Source organism: Cetorhinus maximus, chromosome 3 (genome assembly GCF_964194155.1).
Source record: "Cetorhinus maximus chromosome 3, sCetMax3.hap1.1, whole genome shotgun sequence".
Classification (NCBI taxonomy): domain Eukaryota; kingdom Metazoa; phylum Chordata; class Chondrichthyes; order Lamniformes; family Cetorhinidae; genus Cetorhinus; species Cetorhinus maximus.
In genome coordinates this window covers 94,639,197-94,658,389 of record NC_135881.1, presented here as the reverse complement: position 1 = coordinate 94,658,389, position 19,193 = coordinate 94,639,197, and the positions used below count along the sequence as shown (strand labels likewise).

The following is a 19,193-nucleotide window of genomic DNA, read 5'->3' as shown; positions in this document are numbered from 1 at the left end:
AGGTAAAACCAGAAGAGGGCAGAAATGCACACAGCAGCAGCAGCGGGAAGCCTGCTAACAATCCTGTTGGAGGGAAGGTGTGTAGTAGGGGAGGGCGGGAGCTCTTCTCCTCTCCTATTCCCATAACTTTATCAAAGTAGCTCTTGGCTCATCCCGAGGTCCTCATGTCAACCATACCAATCCACAGTTTTTGATAATTGCACCTCCTTTTCTGGGCATCGCAACACAGCCAGATTGCTGCCTGGCATTATGTATGCCAGAGGTACTTTCGGAAAATACCTAGGATTTTTAATCAGCCCTGACCATGGTAAACAGGGTCACAGTGCCAATCTGAACACCCATCTCAACCCTTCTCTGTGATAAATGCACCCCAGAGAAAAATCCAGCCTTAAGAATACAGAAATATTGCAGCTTTCAGAAGTATAGTGCACTTTTATATTATAATTATCATACTATTCAGCACACACTGTTATAATGGTGCCACTTTGACTCAGTTGGTTTTAAGAATTTGAGCACATAAGGATAATTTGCCAAATTTGCCCTACTGGTGGGAGCTTGACCCATCACCAAAACAAATTCTAAATTTGGACACATAATACCTATTGTTCTCGAGCCATTAAGGTTGCATAATTATGGTCACAAAATTATGCATGATATGGTCCTGAACCTCAGGTTTGCGCTGTCAGAGGAAGGGATCCCCGCCAACAGTATGGACTCCTAACATGAATTCCATAATCTAAGCTACTTAGTTATGATTTGGTATGCACTGCCTGAATGGGTGGTGGAAGCAGATTCAATCATAAGGTTCAAAAGAAAATGAGATAAATACGGGAAAAGCAATAATTTGCAGGGCTATGGGGGAAGACAATGGGATTGGGACTGATTGGATAGCTTTTACAAAGAGATGGTACAGGCATGATAGGCCAGATAGTCTTCTTTTGTGCTATATGAATCTGTTTCACCCAGCAGACAATATTCATGGGTCACCTGAACAGTCTGTGTTGGTAGGTCATTCTATCACACAGGCATCACCTGATCCCATTCTTTCTCACACATGGCACATAATTTAACATCCTGCGGGCGGGCGCGTGCCCGACCCAATCGGGCGTAAAATCACGTGAAATGATGTCTGGCAAGTGTCCTGATATCATCACGCACTCGCACGATATTTCGCTTGGCGGGCATGCGTGGCAGTTAAAAGCGCCCTCGATGACAATTAAGTGGGCAATTAAGCCCATTAATGACGCAATTGAACGCAATTTTTCATGGCCAGTCCAACTTTACAGTTGGTGGACCGGCCAATCGGCCAAGCCGCCTTTACATTTTTCATGCAACCTCATCCAAAGGATGAAATCTCCGTTAGGAAGTAAAATAAAAATAAATATCTGGGGACAGCATTTTTATGAGGTATGCTTTCAGGTGCTTGATTATGTTGTATGGACATTTTTTTCCTGCTTTTTCATGCTTTATTTTATAATTTGCAGTTCTGCAGCTCCCTGAGGCAGCTGTCTGCCTTCAGGGAGCTCTCTCAAAGCGCTCACCAGCGCCCGCAGTGATGTCATCGCCTGCCCTCTTCCCACTTCCACCCTGGCAAAGCTGAACTTTTCAGCACGTGTTTCATGCTGGCTGGCTGTTAATTGACCAGCCAGTGTGAAATTGCGGTCGGAAGCCAATCACGGTCAGGGGCCTGTTATCTGTCCGCTCTCCGGCCCACTGAATGCGCATGCCGGACGAGGAAAAAATTCAGGCCATGAACTTGCAGCAATGGTCACTGTACAGTGACCAAAAACATGTTATCTGTCTGAATTTCTCCCTCCCTAAGCCAGGCGCAGTGTAGCCAATTATAGCAAATATTGCCTTGACTGAGGTCAGCTAATACAATGCAAACTGGAGATTGAGCCTTACTACCCGATACGGTTCAACTAATAACTTGATCAACTTGCTGGGCTGTTTGGGGAGCTCATGGCAGCTTTGCTTTTTGTTCAATAGTTAGCTTGTTAAACTCCACCCCGTTTAACAAATCTGCAAATGACTGAAGCGGGCAACAGAACACCACATAGCTCATTTCTATATCAAGCATTTTGATATAGCAACTTTGAAATTGCAGTTCCTGAACTTTACACTGTTTGCAATCTAAAGTTGACTTTGATTCCAACCAGACAACACAATCAATTTTTTGAATCATCTTTAGAGACGCAATCTTGGTGCACACATATGTTTTCAGCTGGAATTTCTCAGACCTTGTGGTAACCGATGTTATCCAACCTGACCACTTGCATTCCAGACATGATATTACAGTAATTTTAATAGGATTCTGGTCGCAGAGATTCTGGTCAGTCGGTTATCAATGCCTGTGCTATTCCATTACCTCTAGTTCCTTTACTAATCAGATATTTATCCAGTTGTACTGTTTGTTACTTTATGATGAATTTCAAACTGCTTCAGCATTTCCCATTTGTCTTTTAAGGTGGCCTTACCCTGTCCATAACAACGAAGTGGGCCAATCTTGTGAAACGCCATCTCTACAGGCACATCTCTGGTATCTCCAAATCTCACCTCCTGTGCAGGAAGAATGGTTTTGTCTGTCAGATACCCTTTATCCTGTCTCCAAACATCGTCATTTGCATCACAGTTGCATGTGGAAAGACCCAGGGCACAGTTGCCTGTGAAGAAAATTACGCTAGATTTTTGTAATGCCTCTCACTATAATGAAACAATTCTCCCATTAGTAAGATTTACCATTTTTAGATATATGAATCCTAAACATATAGTACGTGTATTAATAATTAACTACTGGGATATTCATACAAAAAAACTTCTTAAAATAATACAACCCAGTTGACCAGTCTAATTAAGCTTTTCCACTGTTTAGAACTTTTTCAAATAGGAGTGTTTGCTTGTTTTATCCTGCTCGTGCTTGAAGGCTGTTCCAGTTATATTGCAGGTTGGATTCCAGCATACGGATAGAATCATAACTTTCACTTCTGCCTGCAGACCTTCCAAGGAAGTTGGGAAAGACCTGCATAGATCAGCAATGTGAAGTTGTGGCTACTGGGAGCAGCACTGCAACATAAATGCAGCAGGGAAAGGCAAACTTAAAATAATCAAAATTTATAAACTGAACACTTAGAGAAGCTCTCCAATTACAGATTTAAATTGTGACCAATTGTCAAGAATATATTCAACATCATCTCTGTTTTTTAGCATCATCTGGGAATTGAATAAAGAAGCATTGGGGACAGGTGTATTAAATTCATTTATAATTGATGAACAAGTTATAAAAAAAACAATTTATATTTTAATCATGCCTTTAGTACAATAAAATGCCTTAATGTGCTCTGAAACAAAACTTGACACCGAGCCACATATGGAGATATTGTCAGTTGACCAAAAGCTTGGTCAAAGAGATAGGTTTTAAGGAACCTCTTAAAGGAGGAAAGTGAGGTAAAGAGCCAGGGAGATATAGGAAGGGTTTTCCAGAGCTTAGGGCCGAGGCAGCCGATGGGAACAATTAAAATTGGGATGCTCAAGAGTCCAGAAGTAGATGGGCGCAGAAACCTCAGAGGATTGTGGAGCTTAGTGATGTCTTGTTTCTTAATGATGCACACAGGCCATCGACATTGTAGCTGAGCTAACTTTATTGATAACACATTTTCCTAACATGAACACATATCTGCAGTATCTGAACTCTATCAAGACAGGCTCCAACATGGACTATCTGACCTTCAACCCCCAGGTCAGGTGACCCCATGTATAGTACAGAATACCATATAGTATTTAATACTGAAATCTACAACCACAATCAGCTATTATCATGACAGGTGAGATGGCAGAGATAGGGAGGGGCAAGGTCATGGAGGGATTTGACAACAAGTTAAGAATTTTAAAATAAAGATGTTGCTTGACTGGGAGACAATGTAGGACACCAAGCACAGGGGTGATAGGGGAACGGGACTTGCTGCGAATTAATACATGCAGCAGAGTTTTGGATGACCTCAAGTTTACAGGAGGTAGAATGTGGGAAACCAGTTATGAGTGCATTGGAATAGGTAAGTCTTGAGGTAACATACACACAAATGAGGGTACCAACAGCAGATACACTAAGACTGGGCTAAAGTGGGGTGATGTTACACACGTGGAAAGTGACAGTCTTAGAGATAGTGTGAATATTTGGTTGGAAGCTTATCTCGGGATAAAATACGACACCAAGGTTGCAAATAGCCTGGATTAGCCTCAGACTGTTGCCAGGTAGCGAGATGGAGCTGGTAGGGAACTGAGTTTGGAGCAGGGGGCTGAGGACAATGGTTTCAGTTTTCCCAATATTTAATTGGAGGAAGCATGAAGGAAAGAGAGATTGATTTGCATTTCCACAAAGAATGGGGTGTTTCAGATTCATTTACAAGGTGATAAAGTTATCTGTTTTTAATTATAGACCCTCTTACCATTCTCTCCACAAGCACATTTTCCACTGTCAGTTGAGGCTCCACCCCAGGAATTTATTTTACTCCCATCACGAGACACCCACCAACCCCAGTGCTGCTTAAGGAAGCGGATATGGCGACATTCCAACTAAACAATACAAAACATAAGATGTTGATTAATGGTTATATTCCTATGGGGATAAATAATCCAGCACAGTGTGGCAGATAAAATGAGCCATTGCTGTTTGTTACATTTCCTATCTGTGCTGTTATACTGTTTACATTACTGTCCCCTGATACATAACAGTCCTATCAAGAGTCAAATCATGTAAGCAGAACTACACAATGGTACTGAAGGTACTTTAACCCTTCAAGTACCATGGTTGAGTTTACTAAAAGGGACAATCAGGACTGCAGCAGGTACACGTGTAGGCAGTCCTCTTCATGGTTTTCATACATCAAAAATTGGCTCATCTATGTTCGGAGCCTGTCAATCATTGATATCTCTGCCATTTGGCATCAATTTAAAGTTAATCAAATAGCACATTTTGTCTTCTGCTTCTACCTCTAAAATGGAGTGGTACCAGAGAAACAGAAGAGTAAATATAAATGAAAGATTTTTTTAAAAAATGCCAGGTGAAAAATGGTTTGAACAGATAGAAATAGAAAACAGTACAAATAAGGAATTTTTTAACTGGCAAAACTTAGCGTTAATGGCTGGCATTTGACACCCTCCCCCACAAACCCCCACCACCCTCCCACCCCAGAGCAGGATGGCAGGTGGGGTGATGGGGCATGTAAAATCAGGTGGGATGGCGGAGGGGGTGGGGGTGGGGGGGTGGGGGGGGGGGAGGGAGGGGGTGCTGCCTGTCACTTATTCGCTTCCACTATTTTACCAGTAGTGGAATAGGTGTCAGGCAGCCTGCCCGGCCTTAGGTCAATTGATGGGGGCCTATTAATGATGATGAGGTTACCAGGTAAACCTGGCTTTGGCACAAGGGGGAGATTCCTCTTTTCAGGCCTATGCTTCTAAACTATCCCTACAATAATGTAAAGAACACATATTATTTCTATTGGACTGTTGTAAAGAACTTATCTTTTTATTCCTGTTGGACTGTGGATTAAAATTACAATGGTTGCCGTTTGAAAGACATGTCTACTGGAACAGTGAGAGGGTATATATATAATGTTGTTGTCCTGGAACAGAGTGTACCATGAAAGACAGAATGGTGTCAAAGAGGAGTCCAGTTTAATGGAAAACTGCCTGGCAACAACATTTTAATTGGCTCCTAACCAGGTGACCAGGGTTTGTGTGGAGAAGAAGTTCCTAGACTGAAAAGAGAAAAGACCTAAAACCTCTTTCTCATGTGTGTGTGTAAGTTTCTAGTAATTCTACAATGATAGCTAGCTGGTTTTTTCCCTCATATCTCTATAACCTGCTCTCTCTCTGAAAAACCCCTATCAATGGCAAAAGAGAAAAATCACCATTAGAGCCATTGAAAAGCAAGTGCTCAAACAACCAGTGAACTAAAGACTGAAAGTGCTGGGAAGACCACTTCGTGTCATCAACAAAGAACTGAAAGGAATTTGGAAGACATCGATCAAAATCAACCCATCAAATCCTGTACTCTGGGGGAGAATTTTCTCCCCATCGGCGGGGCTGGGTGGGAGCAGGCGGGCATGCAGCCATTTTATGGGCTGGCCAATTAAGTCCCGGCCAGCGTGATGCGCACCCGGAAGCACTCAGTGCTCCCTGTGTGGGCGGGGGGAGGAGGGCGAGTCGGAGCCTGTGCTCTTTCATGCATGTGCACGAAAGCGCGCAGAAATCTCCCTGAGGCATAGAGCTGCCTCAGGGAGATTAGTTTGATTATCAAAAATTTTAATAAAGAAAAAATCATTTTTAAGACATGTCCCCTAATGTGGCAGTGTCACATGATCTGGGACATGTCAATGAACCTTAATAAAAAAATTTATTTGAATTATAAATCCTTCATGAAACCTCATCCCACCTGTGGATGAAGTTTCATGATAAATGCGAAGGCCGCCTGGGCTCTTCGCCTGCCTGCTAACCTTAAGGTTGCACAGACAGCTCAGTTAATTACTTTAATTAGTTTTTAAATGGCCTCAATGGGCCTTTGACATTTTGGCAGGCGCGCAGCGGAGTCGGCTGTGCGCCCACCAAACTGAAGATCTGAATGACGTGTGGTGACATCGGGACACACGCCCGACATCACCTGCATGTCATTTTATGCATTGGCGAGTGGGTCCCCCACCCCCCCCCCCCCTGCCCCCGCCCCGCTCGCCGACCTGAAGATTCTGGCCCTGGAATTGGTGTTATTGAACTGTTTTATCCCGATCTTAAAATCCATGTTTTTGTGTGTGCTATATGTCTTGTATGTGTGTGAATACGGATTTAAGAAGGGGTCGGGTTTAGGTTATAGAGCTAGAAATTAGCAGTCATATTTCTTTCTTTTGATACTGGTTATAGACAATTTGTTGAATAAACAATTATTTACTTATTAAGTTTACAAACCTGGTGCTCGTATTCTATTAACCTAAATTAAACAATTAGGTGGTTTGATCAAACTTATCACATTTGTCGCGGCTCAGGAAGCAGCGAGGCTTGATATTTCAGCGCACTGTCCCCAGTGAGTCATGACAATAATTGCTTTTTAAATATAATTTCATCTTTTTCTTTTTCATTTTGTAAAACAACTACAACTCTTAAATGAAACAGGAATTTAGCACACATTGTTTGTTTATTTTTGCAATAGCAATGACTATGAAATGGTTGTAATAATGTATGAGTTACTTACACTGACATACTGTTCACAGTACTTTGAGGTCTCCGTTAAAGCCTTAAGTTGATCTAAGGATGCCTGATTGTAATTAATGGTTCGAGAATAGCACCCAGCATCTTCACAGGGAGGCACACGTATTCGGTCCTCTGAATCATGACCTATCACAGTAATGCCTTAAAAAACAGAGATTGTAATTTTCAATAAACAGACTGTTCATTTAAAAGCCAACTTAATAGTCTATTGGTTTTAAGGTAAGGTTAGTATGGGCAGAACATTCCCCCCGTCGGGAGGGAAGTTGAAGAGCGGGTGCGCGGATGCACGCCTCCGATTGGTGCCCCCAATCAGGGACACGCTGCCAGTTAAGGCCCGCCCAGTGTGACATCCACATGGAAGCGCTATGTGCTCCCTGTGCGGGCAGGGGGGATTCCCTAAACCCGAGAGTGCACTCTCTTGTGCATGCGCACTAAAGAGCGCACTCATCTCCCTGAGGCTAAGTGCAGCCTCAGGGAGATCGGCTCTACTGTAAAAAATATTAAAAATAGAAAAAAAAAATCCCTGACATGTCCCCTCATGTGACACTGTCACATGAGTTGGGACATGTCCATAACTTTTAAAAACACTTTAATTAAATTTTTTAAAACCTACATGAAATCTCATCCCAACCAGTGGATGAGGTTTCATGCTTTTTCTAATGCCCGTTGGGGCTCCTGGCCTGCCCGCCAACCTTAAGGTTGGACGGGCAGGTCCATTAATTACTTAAATGACTCTGTCAATGGCCTCAATTGGCCACTTACAGGTTGGCGGGCGCACAGCTAATTTTGCTGAGCCCCCGCCAACCTGAAAATTTAAATGGGGCGGGGTAACGTCGGGAGTTCCGCCCAACGTCATCCTGCATCATTTTATACGTCGGCGGGCAGGCCCCGTCCCCCACTCGCCAATGGGAAAATCCTGGCCTTTGAGTTTGTTTTCACTACTGAATTAATTCTTAACAATTAGCTTGTGTTGCTCTTCTTTTCACAAAAACATCTGCTACATTATTTTTGTCCAAACAGTTCTATAATATTCCAAACCACTTCATTTTCTTAGTATAGAAATTCAGATAAAGTATAATCTTTGAACAGAAATGCCTTGGTCCACATGGATACGCCACATCATAAATGAACAATGTGTAAATCATCCATTTACTTTATCAGCTGGGAATGGCAGACCCAAAAACGCAACAAAATAAAATTTCAAAAATTACAAAGAAAGTACTGACTTAAACAAAATCAGTTTACGATTTGCAGTAAACTAAATATATTTGGCCTGCTACCAAATTTATCTAGAGACAAAACATAGCAGATTTGAGAAATCTAATCATCATTTGTTTCACTTTTTTAGAACTATCTCAAGAATCATCCTTAAATTTGCATGAACATCTCTTCTATATCTATTTAAGACAGGAATAGCTAAAATAGTTTAAATTTTTAAACTTAATGGGCAGAGTTTTCACCTCAGCAGGCAGGCACGCGCCTGACCTGCTCAAGCATGAAATGACACACGATGACATCAGGCGAGGGTCCTGATGTCAATGCGCAGTCGCGCGATAGTTCGGTCGGTGGGCATGCGTGGAAATCAGTAATGCGCCCACTGACAATTAGAAGGCCTATTAAGGCCATTAAAGTATTCATTAACTTAAATTTTTCGCTGCCCATCCAACCTAACGGTTGGCGGGCAGGCGAAAAGGCCAAGGGGCCTTTGCACTTCTTAGGAAAGCTCATCCACGGGTGGGATGAGGTTTCCAACGGCAAATAAAAATAAAATAAAACATTTTACATCTCATTCATAACAGGGTCACATGAGGGGACATGTTTTTTAATATTTAAGAATTCTTTCTTTTTGTTTTTCAGAATTCTTCATCTCCCTGAGGCAGCTCTGTGCCTCAGGGAGATGACTCTGTCACATGAGCAGGGACATGTTATAAATGAAATGTAAAATTTTTTATTTTATTTTTATTTGCTGTTGGAAACCTCATCCCGCCCCGTGGATGTGGTTTCCTAAAAATTGTAAAGGTTGGACAGACAGTGAAAAATTTCTTTGAAGTACTTATTTAATGACCTTAACAGGCCTTTTAATTGTCGCCGGGTGTGCTGCCGACTCCGGCGTGCGCCCGCTGACTGAAATATCGCACGATTGTGCGTTGACATCAGGACACTCGCCCGATGTCAACGTACGTCATTTTACACTCAAGTAGGTCAGGCACGAGCCCGCCCGCCAAGGTAAAAATTTTGCCCCAAAAGTCAGGTGCTGAAACGGTATTTGTATTCTGTTTTAGCTCCTAAATTGGTATGTCTGAGGTCAGTTCATCATGTAAGACAAGGCTGGCTCTCAATAAAAATCTATAGTCATGATTATTAGGTACTGAAATGTAACAGCCAATTTATACATGGCAATGTTCCACAAATAACAAGGAGATGGAAGCCTAGTTAGTCTGTCTTGTTGGTGTTAGTTGAGAGTTGAACATTGTCCTAACACTTGGACAACTCTCCGCTCTGCGTCAAAAAAGTGACATGTGATCTTTTAGTTGTGCCTACTTCCAGAAACCACCAAAAAGAGTTGCAAAGCTCAAACAATAATTTTATTGCTAAAAAGGACACAAAATTAATCTGATCAACAAACTAATTCTATGTAAAGAGGAATTTTACTCCACTTCAACAACACATAATCATTTAAAAATAATGTCTAGGAAACACATAGAATCTATGATTTTGTTGAAGAATGCTCCACATGTTTGTTACAAATGTTTAAAGTATTAATTAAAAGCTGGTTACACTGGACTACTAACCTGTTGCAGAGTCAGAGACCATGTCACATTCCACAGGAAAAGGATCTACTCCATCCTCCAAACCATCAGGATCTATGGTGAAGACCCCAGACTCGAGAATGCCAGCATTCTTTAAAGCTGCACACGACTCCATAACTGTGATAAGTTCAAAGTAAGATGTGAGGAATATGTTTTCATCCTAGTGCTTTCTCTAAAAATATAATCTAACATTATCATTTAGCATTCAGCTAGGGTCTATTTGTGATCATCATGTTTTGGGGTTTTTAACACAAGATAATTTCTAAGATTCCGTGTCTCTTATCACTGTTGCAGGCCATCTTTGTGTTCCCTACAATAAGCTTGTACCTTTTTCTAGTAAAGAATCCTTTGTGAGACATTAAGTACTAATCCCTTATGTGTGGCTTCCAGCACCGAGAGAAAAAGTAAATTTTTGTTACATTGCAGTTTTCAAAATACAATGATATTTGAATAGCAGAAAATGCTGAAAATACTCAGCAGGTCTGGCAGCATCTGTGCAGAAAGAAACAGGGGGCGGAATCATCCCAAATCGGCACAAAGTGTGATAGCAGGGGGAAAAACGTCATTTTACCCGCCAGTTGCAATGGCGGCTTTTCACGCCATATCGTCCCAAACCCGCCGCATTAATTGTGCATTCCTGGGAAATACGCCATTTCCATGGTGAGCAGCCTCCGATTTGCCTACCATTCCATTACCTCGCCACTTCCTCATGCAGGGCGCCATTTTTAACTGCAGCCGCGCACACACTTCTCAATGCTTGTAGCCCACGATTGCTCCGGTGAAGACATGGCCCCAAAATCCAAGAAGAATGCAGCCCCCTGAATCAGTGGCGCATCCCTGGGATGCCTTCTGGATATCATGGAGGCTCGCCGTGATGTCCTCTACCCCAGCTCCTGCCACAGGAGGCCCCTCAGTCTCTCCACTTCTGTTTGGGAGGTGGTGGCAGAGGCGGTTAGAGCCAATGCTGCACACAAGAGGTCAGTCATCCAGTGCAGAAAATGGATGAATGATCTCTAAGCTCAGACACTCACAAGCCCATCAGACATTCACTGGCATCTCACTCACTGCCAGTTCAAGGGACATTACAACTCACTCTCTCACACACAGCCGCACATCTCCATCTGGCCTCATCTGCCTCCTCAGCCCTCAACATGAGGCCATTTGCACAGTTCAACATGTGTCCCCACACACACCCTGCGATACGCCCCTTATCCCCTTCCCCAGCAAAGCCCTCACCCTGCAGCTGCTTCTCTTGTCTGAGGTGACCTCTCCCTTCCCCAAGCAAACGCTAGACCTGCAGCCATTGAAAAGCTGCTCCCGCCTTATGGCTGGTCTGGTAAGTAAAGACCTGCCCATGAGCCCCCCTAAAAGTGATGTGGTGCTGTCTGTGAAGCTTGGTGCTGATGACTGCAAATGCTGACCGAAGTAAGGTGGGCAAACAAACCTTGAAAACCTGAGTGAATTGCAGCTCACCAGGTGCATGTTACTTATGTGCCGTTGTGAAACACGTCGGTGTGCAATGACGCTGACGTGCTCGGATAATCCAGCGTGGGGGGGATGATTCTGGTGAACAGGGCTTATAATGAGATGCTAAAGTATTGAAATTAGGTTTCCGATGTGTGGCGGTGGGAAACGCAGCCCACCATTGACAGGTGGAGCGGGCGGTTCCAAACAGATTTCACGACGGCGTGAAATTGATTTTTGGCCTTCTCGCTATTTCCTCTCACCACCCGCCATGACGCCCAACACCAAGGGGGCTGGAAAATTCCAGCCAGAGTTAACGTTTCAGATCTGCCAGGCATGCTGAAGATTTTCCAGCATTTTCAGTTTTTATTTCAGATTTTCAACATCTGCAGCACGTTGTTTTTGATATTTTAACAGCTGTTGGTCAAGTCCACTTCAGACTATAGCTGATTTTCATGGCCTTTTCTGCTGAATCATTCTGAGAATAAAAACTTGGAAAAATCACATAGCTTCACTCATGGTATGAGAGACTGAAACAATGACTTTCAACTGAACTTGGTGTGCAAAAATTCTATCTTTATATTGTACAGCCACATAATTTCCTCAAAGGTTTACCTGAAATTAATATAGTTTTGTGTTTTTCCTATAAGTTACTATGGTAAACATAACTCCTTGTCACCCCTTCAATTATAATTTTGGGGAAATCTTCCTACCATATTTATGATGTTAACATAGAGCAAAACTTTCCTCCACACAGCAATCTTGACAAGCTGAGTACAAAAGTCACACTGAGTTCAAGGTTAAATACAGGTTTAAAAAATCAGATTTGGGCACCAAGGGGACTAAATTTGATAGCTCCTGAAAACGGGCACAAGAACTGCAATGCATGGTTAATCCGTAACTGTTCAACAGGATGTAGGCAGCATGCCAACTTGGAGCTGCCTGCTGAATAACATGATTGTAGTGTGCAGCCAGCGCTAATCGTGCTTTCGAGTGGTTGCATGCCTCAAGACGACCCAAATTCATGAGAGGCTAGCTCGTTAAAGCTGGACCTCACTACTTAAAATCAGCCTGCACCTCTTAAAGGGAAGGTGCATTGTCGCTGGAGCAGGTGCTGGAAGTCATTCTATACCTTATTCTAACCTGGGAAAGACACAAGAATGGCACAACATGGGAGAAAGTTGGCTCCAAGGTTTTCGGACAGGGCACTAGAGGCCTTGGTCAAGAAGGTGCAAAGAAGGAGAGATGCCTTTTATCCTTAAGTATCCAGGAGACCCTCCAGACATAAGCTCGGATGGCAGTGGGAGCAGATAACTATGTAGGTCAATGCCAAGAGTCAAACCTGAGGCCCAGGCTACAAGTTCATTGATTTCACATGGTTATTGGATGCATCTTCACATTCTATATTCCACCAACTGCACCACTAGCATCAGACATTGCTCAATTCGCCACAGCCCCATCACTCACCCACCATCAGCCTCCATCAATCAGGACTCACTTCTAACATTCGTATGCTACACTGCAGTCTCTCACACTTAACACTGATGTAAGCCTCATACCCACTTCTCACAGCTTGTTCACGCTGTCAGCTATTCAACCATGACTGCCACATCAGCCAAACAAATTGCATAACACTCACTTATACACTTCTAATTGTCTTACAGAAGAAGGTGGCACACAACTGGAGGCAGCAGGAGCTAATCGAAGGGGAACAGGCAAGCCAGCATATCCCAACCATATATGGAGGGGATGGTGCTGGTCGTTATTGGGACAGTAACTGCTGAGGTCATTGCCAACAGAGGTGTCGAAACCATCGATGATGATGGAATCCTCTTCCCTAATCCTCTTCCTCACAACCCTCTTCCCCCTCGCCTCCCAATTTCTTCTGATTTACAAATGCACCTCTTACTTTCCCCTCCCTGCACTGTAACCTTATCCTTTTTCCTTTCAGATATCTAAGAAGTGCAACCAGGCCAGGCAGTGGATGAACACCAAGAACAGAGTGATGATCAAGATTCAGCATCACTTGATTTCACTCTCAAAGCCGCCAGCTCAAATACTGAAACTATGAGTAATTTAAAGGATAGCACAGATGCGAGATCTGTACATGGTAAGACATCAGACACAAGTCAGCGGCAAAATCACTCACGGATTCTGCTGCAGAGGACACAGATCAGCACTCAATGGGGCAGGGTTTAGAAAAAGGCTGATGTGTATGCACAACAAAAGGTTTGGTGCATTGACAGACTTGCCAGAAAGTCTGTGTGCAATGTCAGGAAGCATGGAGGAGCTTAGCCCCGAATAGCACAGGTTGCTCAGAGCTTCGAGCCATTCTTTCGAGTGTCAAAGTGGTGACAAACTCCGTTAGCACACTTGTCCACCCAGCCATAATGAGCATCTAACTGCCAAAGTTTAAGCTTCCACAAGCAGAAGCCACTCAACATCTGTATGTGGCAGAGGAAGTTCAAACTGAGGACATACAAGGTAGCCTGCTGCCACACAAGTTCAGAGTGTTGTGATCTTGACTGGGGACACCAGCGTGTAAAGGGGCTTGCAGAGTATCTCAGGAATCTAGCCACCTGTCCTCTAACATATTACACAGGTTGCTGAAATGCTGCCCCTAGGGAGTGGCAGTGACTCCATGAAGTGTGAACCTGCTGCCTTTTCTCAGGTTGACACCATTCATTCTCCCACTTTGCCAGTGCTCTTGCCCTTACCTTTCAGCCATTCACCCCAGACTGCTACTGCCCTTACTGGGCTTGTGTAGTCAGAAGCCATGTCTCCTAGTCCTGGATCTGCTCAAAGTTGGCCTGCAAGGCCATCAGTAATCTCCGCACCTGAAAGTCAGCAGCCTTACACCAGCCATGCTGCAACCAGTGCAGTAACACTAGGATGACAAAGGCACTTGGAAGACATGCATTAAGGGCATTCAGAAGGGTAATTAGTTGACTTTTGTACACAATATGGAATGATTTGATTTAGAAATTTAGTTTGAAAAGTTTATTTTATGGTGGCTTTTATTTTTGCATTGTGGCCAAGCAAACGCTGTGATGGTCAGTGACGAGGGGAGGAAAGGGAAGGTGTGGTGGATGGGGAATTGGGATTGTGGTTACTGGTATCATGTACAAATGCCCAGGCAGAATGGGGCTCTCTAGCTTGCCTCCTCTCTTCCTGCTCCTCATGTTTCTCTTCCTTATGCTCCTGTTCATGAGCTGCTCACCACATAGCTGGTGGGAAGGTCTGTCCCCTCCTAATAGTCAGGCTATGCAGCACACAGCAGATCATGATGATATTGACACCCACTCCTCTGAGTACTGCAGGACTCCTCCAGAGTGGTCCAGGCTGCAAAAGGGTCATTTCAGCATGTTAATGGTACCCTTATCACATTTCATGTGGCAGCTTACTTTCATTGTATGCATACTGCACACATGCCTAGGTTGCATATGGAAATCATCAGTCATGTTGTCAGCAGATAGCCCTCGTTGCCCAATAGCCAACCATTTGTTTGCCTTGTTGGCTCAGATGTAGATGGCACAACAGACTGCTGCAGAATGAAGGCAATCATTGCAACTCTAGCTAATACCGTCTCTTAATCATGCATGGCTAAATATACGTTCAGCAACAAAAAGGACCACCAATACTATTTAAAGGGGTCGTCATTTACTTAAATAGCATTGATGAGGGTGGGTGTCTTTCCTGCTGCTGAACATGTTATTTGCCATGCATGATTAACAGATGGTGTTAGCTGGGGCTTTGAGCTCCACAATGTGCTTACTTCCAGAGGACTTTCACTTCACATGCTCTAAAGCCCTCATCAATATGACATCCTGCGCGACTTGCCCCAGAAGTATTGTGCACACCTTGGTCGCCATTTTGGACTTCAAAGGGCACCCATAGAACCCAAACCACAGGGTTTACCATTCCAAGTTTCGTACCACTATGTACGCCACAAGGATATTCTGGAACACAAATTTCAATTCTTCATAAATCTTTTCTGAAATTTTTACATTGAATTATCAAAAGATCAACATCCTGGGGGTTATCATTGACCAGAAACTGAACTGGACTAGCCATATAAATACTGTGGCTACAAGAACAGGTCAGAGACTAGGAATCCTGCAGTGAGTAACTCACCACCTGACTCTCCAAAGCCTGTCCACCATCTACAAGGCACAAGTCAGGAGTGTGATGGAATACTCTCCACTTGCCTGGATGAGTGCAGCTCAAACAATACTAAAAAAGCTTGACACTATCCAGCACAAAGCAGCCCGCTTGGTTGGCACCCCATTCACAAACATTCACTCCCTCTACCACCAACTTGGAAATATATCTTCGTTCCTTTACTGTTGCTGGGTCAAAATCCTAGAACTCCCTCCCTAACAGCACTGTGGGTGTACCTACACCACATGGGCTGCAGCGATTCAAGAAGGCAGCTCACCACCACCTTCTCAAGGGCAACTAGGGATGGGCAGTAAATGCTGGCCTAGCCAGCGATGCCTACATCCCATGAATGAATAAACAAAAAAGGGCGTAGTGTGTTGAAATCGCAATACTGAATGCTGTAGTGTGGTGCATTATGAACACACACTCTCTACCCTCTATACATTTAGATTCAGTCTCCAATTTTCTCTGCTTCCTGTGGGAAGCACTGAAAGCAAAACAGCTCAAGAAGGAGAGAAAATGGTGCAGTGAGTTATTAATCTTACTGTTCTACAACGTTTGATTTCACAGTGATGATGGTCGAATCTTGGCAACAAGTTACCTACGTACATATCTTCTCAGCTGGGGAATGGAGCATTGCATGGCAATTCCCAGGAAGGGGAAAAGAGGAAATAAGATTTTAAGACAAATGAATCAAAGAGCTTTTTCACAGTTTTGATAAAGGGAGTTTTCTAAATAAATGTGCACTTAGCAATTAGATGGAAGCTAGAAAAGTTCTGACAGTTTCTGAACGTGATCCTTGTTTAGAAAACAGTGTTAACCTTTCTGAGTGCATGCACAGGTTTGAGGTGTCCAAACTCCAATCTTTACTAATAAAATTAGCAAATTCAGTTCCATATTTGCATTCAGCTCAATCAATGCCTTTTGTTATAAAACCATCATAGCTCTGCTCTGAATGCATTTGGTGATGTGGTAACAGAATGCAGCATTTGAACACAAACAGTTCATTCACTACAGAACGTAAAAATAATAGTTTCCTCATTGTCATTTTACCATCTCAATCACCCCATGTTATTAATTCCTACTGATCTCCAAAGTAACAACTTGAAAGTCAGAGTGATGGATTTAGGATCCTCCCTGCTTTTCATTGAAAGATTTGGTGTATATGTATGTTTGAACTCTATAAGTTTAAAATAAAAACTGTCCTCATCAGACCATCAGATGTCTGTGGAAAAGCAGGCTGGGTTGTTGATTTGATAACCATTTAGATAAGGGCAGACAATTTGTATGAAGGAACAGATTATCATTTCCTTGTTAATGGAGGGGTATATTTCCATTTTCAAGGCCGAACTGAATGCATCAAAAGTTCATTTTTGTTTGTTCTCAAGACGTGATACTGGCCTGTATGGCATTTATTGCCCATTCTTAGTTGCCTTGTGAAGGTAACAGTGGGGCTTCTTAGGGATTTTATTTTACAAGTGAGTTGATTGGAAGATCACTTCAAATAAGAATCAGATCGCTTGATGTAGACAAGAGCCAGACCTGGTAAGGGTGGTCATTGTCCTTCCCTGTGAAAGAATGAAGCTAGTCAGGCTTTTACCACAATCAACAGTTTTAGTGGCCATTTTTTCTGATTCTAGTCCACAAATTACCAGATTTATTGAATTCAATTTCACGACTTTCAATGGTAGGTTGTAAACTCACAATTTTAGTTTCAAGGCACAGAAAATCATACAAAGTGCACAGCTGAATTCCCAATATGAAACTTTATCATACCGCTATAAGGTATTAACTACTCATTTGGACAGCTTCTACCCTTGTGCTTGTGCTGATTTTGACTGATATTTCTCTATCCAAAGACAGCTCAGGTTAGGAAAAAGTATGACAACAGATGGCAATTGTTTTAATTCAAGGGACTCATCCACTTAGCTGCGCATCACAACCACGAATGGAAACTCCATGGTACGATTGCTCATGTATGTCATATAACTTTAGTTAAAGAACTCTACAAAGGGACTAAGAAACCTGAACTGTATTGTTATACTGAGTGCAAAAAATTGTTTCATGTACCAATAAACATAATTGATATATTGCCATTTAATCTGCAGATTTATTCTTTCTACAAACATTTATTTGCCACATAAATGTATTTATTGGTTTAGCCAGAACAATACGGTCTGCAATGTGCATTTTTCTTCATCAATTCAGAGAGTGCAAGAGTGCTATCCCATTCTAGTTTTGTTGCATAACCCAACATAAGTGTAGGTTGTTCACCCTGTACATGTTTTAGCTCATAGCAAGTTCAATCTTACCTATAGACTTTCATTTTTATGGTAAACATGGATAGACAATTGGGAAGAAACCTCAGTAAGAAGTCTGCATTCATGCACTGAAATATTCACTGAACAAGACAAAAGATATGTGTCTGTTTCACTTCTTAAAAAATCAGTTTCTGTGTCATGTAATGATTAATTCAAGCATTATCTATGTTCTATTTGTTCATCATAGAACAATAGATAACAGTTGTTTCTAAACATGTTTTTATAGGCCCATCCTCTATCCCAATAATAAGGTCGGAGTATCAAACCTCAGAAGTTGCCAGTATGGTATGAGTGCAGCTGGACAGAATGGCTTACCCTGGCAGATAACTGCTGCACGTTCACTGTTTGCACATTTACCAGTCCTTCTGACATCACAGTCCTGCAGTGTCATCTCATCTCCCTTGCATTTAATGTAAGGAATTGCTTGTTGAATATCTTGCTGACTCACATCAACTCTGAGAAAAAAAGGCACAATTTATTCCCAGTATCATAAACTGCCCACCACAAACCGCTTTACTACACAAAATTAGAGCTCATGTGATCGTAGGTAATATATATTAGCATGGCCTGAGGATTGGTTAATAGACAGCAAATAAGGAGTAGGAATAAATGGGTCGATTTTCAGGTTGTCAGGCAGTAACTAATCAGGTACAGCAAGCAAGAGTTCTTAGGCTTCAGCTATTTGCAATCTTTTTCAATGACTTAGAGGATGGGACCCAGTGTAATATATCCAAGTTTGCTGATAATACAAAGTTAGGTGGGAAAGTAAGCTGTGAGGAGGATGCAAAAGGCGGAATCGTCCCAGATTTGCACTAAGTGCGATAGTGGGTGGGTAAAACGATGTTTTACCCGTCGGCTGCAATGGCGGCTATTCACGCCGTATCGTCCCAAACCTGCCACTTAAATTATGGATTCCTGGGAAACACACCATTTCCATGGCAGGCGGGCTCCAATTTACCCACCATGCTGTCACCTCGCTGCTTCATCAGGCCGGGCGCCACATTTAAAGTACAGCCACGTGCACCTCTCAGTGCTTCCAGCCCCGGACTGCTGCAAATAAGACATGGCCCCGAAAAGCAAGAAGACTGCAGCCCTCAGGTTTAGTGACGCTTTCCTCAAGCGCCTTTTGGGCGCTGTGAAGGTCCGCCGTGATGTCCTCTACCCCCGCTCTGGCCGCAGGAGG

General features: G+C 42.9%; 1 protein-coding gene across 4 annotated transcripts in view; it reads right to left on the bottom strand.

Moving 5' to 3' along the window:
• Positions 1-19,193, bottom strand: part of LOC144678793 (uncharacterized) — a 56,279-nt gene that overhangs the window by 16,424 nt on the left and 20,662 nt on the right. For all 4 annotated transcript variants that reach the window (XM_078538728.1, XM_078538729.1, XM_078538726.1 and 1 more), the window contains exons 7-11: positions 18,326-18,465; positions 10,047-10,181; positions 7,238-7,395; positions 4,443-4,569; positions 2,478-2,663 (exon numbers count right to left, since the gene is read on the bottom strand). In XM_078538728.1, coding sequence (XP_078394854.1) covers positions 2,478-2,663; positions 4,443-4,569; positions 7,238-7,395; positions 10,047-10,181; positions 18,326-18,465 — 746 coding nt within the window. The remainder of the gene's footprint in view (positions 1-2,477; positions 2,664-4,442; positions 4,570-7,237; positions 7,396-10,046; positions 10,182-18,325; positions 18,466-19,193) is intronic.